The sequence below is a fragment of the Mustelus asterias genome, chromosome 19, assembly GCF_964213995.1.
Source record: "Mustelus asterias chromosome 19, sMusAst1.hap1.1, whole genome shotgun sequence".
Taxonomy (NCBI): domain Eukaryota; kingdom Metazoa; phylum Chordata; class Chondrichthyes; order Carcharhiniformes; family Triakidae; genus Mustelus; species Mustelus asterias.
The window spans coordinates 34,199,368-34,208,418 of record NC_135819.1 but is presented as its reverse complement, the minus strand read 5'-3'; the positions used below and the strand labels follow the sequence as shown (position 1 = coordinate 34,208,418).

Sequence of the window (9,051 nt, the reverse complement as noted above, 5' to 3'; positions counted from 1 at the left end):
AGTTGGAGGGGAATTTGGTTGCACAGTCATGTGTGTGTAAGGAGTATAGTGGGGGGCTGAGAACACAGCCTTGTGGGGCATCTGTGTTGAGGATGATCGTGAAAGAGGTGTTGTTGCCGATCCCTACAGATTGTGGTCTGTGAGTTCGGAAGTTCAGGATCCAGTCGCAGAGGGAGGTGCCGAGGTCCAGGCCAGGGAGTTTGGAGATGAGTTTCGTGCTCCGATACTCTCTGACAGCTCTGATATACACTTATATGTAATATCAAATGAAAACCATCTTGAAATGTGACCAAAACCTTGCTTCAAATGTTTGTTTGTAAACTTTTTTTGTAATGGGTGGAATGTACTTGTGGAGTCTGCTGTTTGCTATAATGGAGACTTAGTTTCTTTCTCTTTTAGATTGCCGAGGGCGAAGAATGGACAACGTTTGAAGATGTACTTTAAACAGCGTCTTATAGACGGAGGATGCTCAAAAACTGATTGTGCAGCGCCATAACAAAGGTTCTGTGGGAGGTAACGTCTATTATTATATAATAGATGATAGAGAGCCTGCATTCCTGGCTTGTTACCCATCAGTGTTTTTTTCTCTCTCCCCCCATAGATGAGTCATACCAGAGGGTGATTTTTATGAACTCCACGATAACGAATCTCAGGGCAGAGTTAAAAACAACGTTCGACAATTCTTAAACCACAGAGCAGAGAGGCGGCCAGCAGGACATCACAACAGGGTGAGCCGTTCAATTCTCAGGAACCTCAGCTATAACCGACCAAAATGTAACGACCAGAATCCTGGTTAGCCATTTCTTAACGGGTCAACTAACTGGCATGGTATTACTTCCATCGACTTTTTTTTTGTCCTGGCTTGCTTAAAAATGCGATTGGGAATGCGCTTGCCCATGTGCATACTTGGGACATGTGTAGAAAGCAGATTCGATAGGAAGGGGATTGGATAGAAAGTTGACAAGGGAACATTTACGGGGCTACATGGGGAGAGCAGGATTGGGGGCTGCTCTTTCAAAGAGGTGCGATGGGCTGAATGTCCTCCTGCCGTGATGATGAATTAGCCCTTTGGGGTGTGGTCCGTGTAGAGAGGGAGATGTTGAGAGTGAGCAAACGGCTGCATTGGTAAGCTGCTTTGTTATGCCTTGGGTTAAAATTACTGAGTAAGACCCCATTCGATTTGTAAAGTAAATGCAGTCGGGACAGCGTAGAGCCTCGTCACTGTTGTCTGGTTCATCTGCCATTGTGTCATTCAATAATTTAGTCCCCAAACTCATGCCTCCAACATAAAAGTAACTTCTAAATGTTCTTAAGGATCTTCTGAAGTTAAAAACTCGAGTCCATACTGCATGCAATTTCTAAACTCCCAACATGTAAATAATAGTATCAGGAGATGGGGAAGCAGATAGATGGAGGACAGCGAGATGGGAACTGCAGCCCTGTCCCTGGCTGGGACTGCATTGGGTCACTGGGCTAGGACTATCTTGGGAGTACTCACTCCTGAGTGCAGGAAGATTCCGTTCAGCTCTCCAAGAGGGGACAGCGCTCGCCACAGCTGGCGGATCTCCATCTCCAGGGACTTAGGTTTGTAATTTTGCCCACAGTCTCACATTGCTCCTTCCTCGGCAGTGTTGAAATGCGGGTCACCTGAATCGCACATTCGGTTTTTTTTTGCATTTGATTCATGTGGACGGACTGCTAATCATTCCCAAGCACCAACAATCTTCATCTGGAAGGAGAATGTTAACGTGTTTGTGGACCACCATTACACAGAGAGTGTGTGGCATTAACTCAGTGGGTAGTGGAATGTTGAAGAAAACTTGTTAAAGAGTAATTTATTTATTTAGTAATTTCGTAATTTTATTTATCATAGATAAAAAAATGTTAAAGAGAACTTGCAGCGAGTCAGCCTGGGTGAGCGGTGACTTATCTGAGTGAGCTTTGTGCCTTCTCTCTGCAGATACGTGACATGAGCAAGCTGCTGCTTTTCCTGGCTGTCTTCGCAAGTTGCCAGAATGTATACCTGGGGAAGCCGCTCTCCGGTGAGAAATTCCTATCTGTGGGTGAGTGTTGCGACCTGTTTACACATCAAAGATTGGCAGATGATCCAGGGAAGAATGGAGCAATGCAATCTGTAATATTCACACCGGGGTTTGCAAAGCCGCAGAGATAATTGCGAGTTTTAAACATCTAGAAGATAGCTGCATAAAGCAATATTCAATCTGCAATGTCTATATGAAATTATGGTTAAGTTGTAAAAGAAGTGTCGAGGCTAGTGTTATGAAGCGAAGGTAGATTCCCCCCACAATCTATAAATACTCTACCCAACTTCGCAACGGCTAGGATCCTTCAATAAGACGACTACAAACGGGGCTATTGCTTCATTAAACACAGTGTGCCTGCTTTATTCGCAAACCCTGATAGTAATGTTGGCACTGGAGTAATACCCAACGGTTACTGTGTCACCTACCTCCAGTACGAACAGGTTATCTACCAGATCTCCCCTTTAATCATGTAAGATAATCGCTTCTCGGCCTTTTGGCTAAGATCAAGCGTTAGATCAAGCCCAAGATGGGGTGCGACACTTCCACTTGTCAGCTTGGACCCTGTTTGTCTCTCTTGTGGGGACCATGAATTGGATTCAATTGAAATTTGAATTTGGAGCAAGAGAGGAATGGATTTGGGTTTGCCCGATCCACTCTAAACATTGGTTTTGTAACTTTAAGGATGGAGTAAGAATATATCTAAAAACATTATCAAATAAACGCAAATTACTGCGGATGCTGGAATCTGAAACAAAAATAGAAAATGCTGGAAAATCTCAGCAGGTCTGACAGCATCTGTGGAGAGAGAACAGAGCCAACGTTTTGAGTCTTGATAGAAAATCCTCTGCTCCTCAAAAGTCGGCTAATATTGGGCCAGCTGAAACCTTCATTCCATAGATTTTTGTTGGGCAAAGTTACAGTGAGATGTCCAGCAAAGGGGGATAAATGGAGTTCAGATATAGAAGAGCCCTGGTCCTATTCAATGGTGTGGAGATGCCGGCGTTGGACTGGGGTAAACACAGTAAGAAGTTTAACAACAACAGGTTAAAGTCCAACAGGTTTATTTGGTAGCTTTTGGTGTGGCTTTTGCTACCAAATAAACCTGTTGGACTTTAACCTGGTGTTGTTAAACTTCTTACTGTGTTTACCCCGTTCAATGGCCCAGTGGGCTGAATGGCCTCTCAATGTTCCCGTGTTTAGACTGCTGTTAATAAAGGTCTGGAATAGGAGTTGACTCGATCAGGGGCAGAATACGTGGAGCTCGATCATCCCCGGGAGTTTATAGACAAGCATTTGTATTTGTCAAATCTACTTAGATTTCGAATTTTAAAATAGTTTACTGGGCAGAAAAAAACTGATTCAAAGAGAATCATAATCTAACTAACTTGACTTCGTTTCCTACAGCTTAATTTTAATCCTGTTTTTGACATATCATTACTTTTTAATTACACAGCTATCTAAATACTAATGTGAAGGGATGCCGTTTATTATTTACCTGTCACCTAGCAATTACATTGGGGGTTATATTAAAATCATGGCAAATTACTGCTGATGCTGGAATCTGAAACACAACAGAAAATGCTGGAAAATCTCAGCAGGTCTGACAGGTGGAGAGAGAATAGAGCCAACGTTTGGAGTCAGGATGATCCTTGTTGGGGATTACATTGCTTCTTTACATCCCAGACTCATTCTATGTTCTGGTCTGAGATTCTCAGTTTTGTGCTGAGATCAAGCCTTATCTTGTCAGCTTGGATCTTGTATGTCTCTCTGGTGGGGAACGTGATTTGGAGTCAATTAGAATTTGAATTGGCTTTTGTTTATTATTTATTAGTCACAAGTAAGGCTTACATTAACACTGAAATGAAGTTACTGTGGAAATTCCCCTAGCCGCCACACTCCGGCGCCTGTTCAGGTCGATGCACCCAACCAGCACGTCTTTCAGACTGTGGGAGGAAATTGGAGCACCCGGGAGGAAACCCACGCAGACACGGGGAGGACATGCAAACTCCACACAGACAGTGACCCGAGCCGGGAATAGAACCCAGGTCCCTGGCGCTGTGAGGCAGCATTGCTAACCACTGTGCCACCCTGTTGCTCCAAAGTTATCAAGTACAATATAGACAAAGGCGCCGCTGAGATTCGAACTCAAGATCTCCTGTTTACTAAACAGGCACTCTAACCAACTAAGCCATGATGTCAAGCAAGATGTCCACTCTGTATATTAGCATTGTAACTTTAACATTTTATTTTACATATTCTGGTCTGAGATGCATTTCCACCCAATAAAAAGATACAGAAAATGCTGGAAAAACTCAGCAGGTCTGGAAGCATCTGTGGAGAGAGAAACTCTCCAAGGATCATTTAGATTGGATAAATGAACTCTGTTTCTCTCTCCACAGTTGCTGCTAGACCTGCTGAGTTTTTTCCCAGCACTTTCTGTTCATATTTCAGATCTCCAGCCTCCCCAGTAGTTTGCTTTTATATAAATGATACAGCATTGAAGGGGGGGGGGGGGGGCATTCGGCCCATCTTGTCCATGGGGGGGGCCTTCGGCCCATCTTGTTCATGGCGGCCCACGCAATCTCTTCCAATGGCAATTTCTCCCCATGTACTGATACATTTTGACTCCTGTCTTCAGATTCAATGTTCCCGGCCCGTGAGGCTCAATTTCCCAGGAATTCCCATGCGTTGGCTCGGAATGTAGACACCCAGAACTCGTCGGAACAGTCCAGCATGTGCTATTTCATGCAGGAGAGCGACCTGGAGAGCCAGATATCCTGCAAGCTCCGCTTCACCCGGAGCAAGTTTAACTTCAACCCCTTCGGACTCCGCTTCGGCAGGAGAGACGACGCCGGCTCGGTGAACTGGAAGACCCTGATTGTAAACGGCAACAAGCTGCCTTACCTTTGGAAACACAAGATCCCAACATGAGCCACAATGTCCCAAAGCGACCTGGCTGAGTGCGTGGTGGCGGGCTAGATTTTTTTGTATGTAGCGGCTTTCGCTGAATGTTCGGTGTACTTTTCGGTTTGATTTAATGCGGTGTGAAAGTACAGCACATTTGGAAACCAGCAGTATTGCGTTGTTAACCCGTCCCGTGTTAAATTCAGCAGAATTGCATCTTTTTTTGTATGACATGTATAATATCATGTAACGCCCTGTCTCTCTCTCTCTCTACACTATATAAAGGTAGCAGATTTAGACCAATTTGCCCTTCTAATAGCCGCTCGTTTTCAATAAACTCAATTGCGAAATCTTATTTGATCTTATTCTGGACCTTACTGGTTAGCTTGGACCAGCACGGAAGCAAGCTCATTCAAGTGTAGTATGGGTTTGAATGAATCATAGAATCCCTACAGTGCAGAAGGAGCCCATTCGGCCCATCGTGTGCACACCGAACTACCGGAAGGACGTGGAGGCTTTAGAGAGAGTGCAGAGGAGGTTTACCAGGATGTTGCCTGGTATGGAAGGGCTTAGTTATGAGGAGAGATTGGGTAAACTGGGGTTGTTCTCACTGGAAAGTCGGAGGATGAGGGGTGACCTAATAGAGGTGTATAAAATTATGAAAGGCGTAGATAGGGTGAACGGTGGGAAGCTTTTTCCCAGATTGGTGGTGACGTTCACGAGGGGTCATAGGTTCAAGGTGAGAGGGGGGGAGGTTTAACATGGATATCAGAAGGACGTATTTTACACAGAGGGTGGTGGGGGCCTGGAATGCGCTGCCGGGCAAGGTGGTGGAGGCGGACACACTGGGAACGTTTAAGACTTATCTAGATAGCCACATGAACGGAGTGGGAATGGAGGGATACAAAAGAATGGTCTAGTTTGGACCAGGGAGCGGTGCGGGCTTGGAGGGCCGAAGGGCCTGTTCCTGTGCTGTATTGTTCTTTGTTCTTTGTTCTTTGTTGACTGAGAATCTTAAACCAAAAGAGAAAATGCTGGAAAATCTTAGCAGGTCTGGCAGCGTTTGTAAGGAGAGAAAAGAGCTGTCGTTTCGAGTCCAGAACACCTTTTGTCAAAGCTCAGACTGAGATCTTACCCAGACCCACACTCCCCAACCACCGCCCACCGGATCCCCTTAACTCCTAATCCACCTAACCAATACATCTCTGGACACCAAGAGGCAATTTAGCATTGGCCAATCTACCTAACCCACACATCTTTGGACTGTGGGAGGAAACCGGAGCACCCGGAGGAAACCCATGCAAACACGGGGAGAACATGCAAACTCCACACAGTCACCCAAAGCCGGAATTGAATCCGGGTCCCTGGTGCTGTGAGGCAGCAGTGCTAACCACTGTTAGTTACATGTTACTAGAGCATGCACATTATATAACAGGCCAAAAAAAAGCTTTAATCTTAAGCTAACCTCTGGAAGTAGAATGGAGCAACTTAGGGCATACACAAAATGTAAGAGGCTGACTTTGGCTCACTGACCCCCCTCCCCCCATTCCCAAATGATTATATTACCATTTGGAAACATTGGATAATTTTCACACTGTCTTAATGACTAAGAACCTTATATCCTCCCATGTTCAACCACAATCAAGAGGCAGAGAATATCTAAAGCAACAGAAACAAATGGATCTAAATGTCAAAGGCACTTGGACAGCGCAGAAGTAGGACATTCAGCCATCAAGTCTGCACTGACTCTCTGACAGAGTATTTCACTCATCCCTCTCCCCTTCTCTATCCCAGTAACCCCATGTATTTATCATGGCTACTCCATCTAACCTAGACAGCTTTGGACATGAAGGGGCAATTTAGCATGGCCAATCCATCTAACCTACAAATCCATGGACACTGAGGGGCAATTTACCATGGCCGATCTACCTGACCTGCATATCTTTGGGCTGCAGGAGGAAACTGGAGCACCCGCAGAAAAGGGGAGAACTCCACACAGACAGTCACCCAAGGCTGGGAATTGAACCTGGGTCCCTAGCACTGTGAGGCAGCAGTGCTAACCACTGTGCCACCACAATATAACTCCAGATCTCGCTCTCCCTGATGGAGTTCCTGCTGTTGGGTTTCTGTACCATAACACCCTGGTCTTAGTAACTAATGTTACCATAGATGTATGATTGTGACCACATCCTATTTGACCTCCCCAGAGGTAGTTGAGAATGCAACTTGAGATTGAGAGATATGGATGTCAATTAGCTCCTTTCAGACTGTCAAAGGTGCATTTACCCTAGCTAGTGCCCCTGACACTAAGGGCCAATTTAGCATGGCCAATCAACCTAACCAGCACATCTTTGGACTGTGGGAGGAAACCGGAGCAAACTCACGCAGACATGGGGAGAACGTGCAGACACCATGCAGACAGTGACCCAAGCCAGGAATCGAACCCAGGTCCCTGGCGCTGTGAGGCAGCAGTGCTAACCACTGTGCCACCATGCCACCCATTTGTTGAGTAGCTCGGGATTGTCCTTATCAGGGGGCTTTAGCTGATATAAGAGAGAAGTAATTCAAATGTTCCAAGTTGGTAGTGAACAATCAGGATCTACAGCTCTCTGCATGGAAACTGAATATGAATGTTGTCTCCTGTGAGTGGTGAAGTTGGGAAGCTACTGAGCAGCTATTGTGGACAAAAGCATCAAAGGTGTAGGCAGAATATATCAATGGAGGGACTGATGTCTGTGTGGTGACCAGCGGTAGCGGAGGTTGCCAATCAGTGACGGTTTTGGTGATAATATTTTTGAATAGGGTTGTGGAAAGAAGATTGGAACAAAGGGATCTGAAGAAGAGATTACCTCATTCACAGAATGCATCTGTCTCCAAAGGAGAGTGACCTGATGTAAGGCAAAGGTAGAAAGTGGGATTGGCTATAACAGTGGGGGTCAGAAAGAAGCCTGGGAGGCTGAGTGAGAAACAGAGGACACAGAGTCTGTAGTTAAGTGGGTGCATGAATTAATGTACAGAGAACTCAGAGAAGGTTACAAGATGAAAAGATTTATAATCACAGGATTGTTACAGTGCCGAAGGAGGCAATTTGGCCCATCGTGTTTGCACTGCTCTCCAAATGAGCATCATGATTTAGTGTCCTACCTTTTCCCCATACCCCTGAACATTGTTTCTATTCAAACAATCATCCAGTGCCATCTTGAATCTCTCGATTGAATCTGCCTCTGCCACATTTCCAGGCAATGCATTCTGGAAATGCACCTAACTACTCGTTGTGTGAGAAAGCGTTCAATTTTACAAAAGCTATTTATCCTACAACTATAAACACATGAAAAATAACAGACTGGGAAAGACCTACTGATCCATCCAGCCCATCTCACAAAATTGTGACATTTACACTCCACCTTCACCTGAAACAATGCAATCTCCTCGGAGAAGTGAAGGAAACAGATAAAAATCCACATGAACTATGGAAAAGAACTGGAAAATTGCTCTCTGACTTCTTTGGGTGATCAGAAAAAATCCTGGAGACCATACTAGCTCTGATTAATGTTACACAGTGCTGTTGCATGAGGTGTCACAACCAAGGAGCCTTGAATCACAACAGTGATTTACTGAAGATACAAGTCTAGTTCCATCGACTCCCAGACTCACCAAAGGTTCCCTCCAACCAGAACCCAGAGAACCCCTACAGTGCAGATGGAAGCGTACTAAACTATCACCTTCCTGAAAGAGAATCTTACCTAGGCCCACCTATCCCCCAATCCCAGTAATCCTGCACATTTACCATGGCTAATCCACCTAACCTACACATCGTTGGACTGTGGGGGAAACCGGAGCACCCAGAGGAAACCCACGCAGACACGGGGAGAACCGTGCAAACTCCACACAGACTGTCACCCAAGGCCGCAATTGAACCTGGCGCTGTGAGGCAGCAGTGCTAATCACTGTGCCAGTGTGCCACCCCTTGGCACTGAGATGCCCCTTTTGCCACCGTGCCACCCCTAGCACCCAATCGGTGTTGATTTGTGTGCTTCCTCCTTATAGGGCCAGTAGCGTCTCATGACCCAGAATCACCGATCCCTTAAAGGGACTATGTTAC

At 45.5% G+C, this 9,051-nt stretch overlaps 1 protein-coding gene across 1 annotated transcript; it reads left to right on the top strand.

Moving 5' to 3' along the window:
• Window positions 1-639: 639 nt before the first annotated feature.
• On the top strand, window positions 640-4,976 carry kiss2 (kisspeptin 2). The gene is made up of 3 exons (XM_078234760.1): window positions 640-728; window positions 1,961-2,042; window positions 4,684-4,976. Exons 2-3 carry the CDS (start codon window positions 1,970-1,972, stop codon window positions 4,974-4,976), a joined length of 366 nt encoding a protein of 121 aa, XP_078090886.1. The 5' UTR covers window positions 640-728; window positions 1,961-1,969.
• Window positions 4,977-9,051: the final 4,075 nt, after the last annotated feature.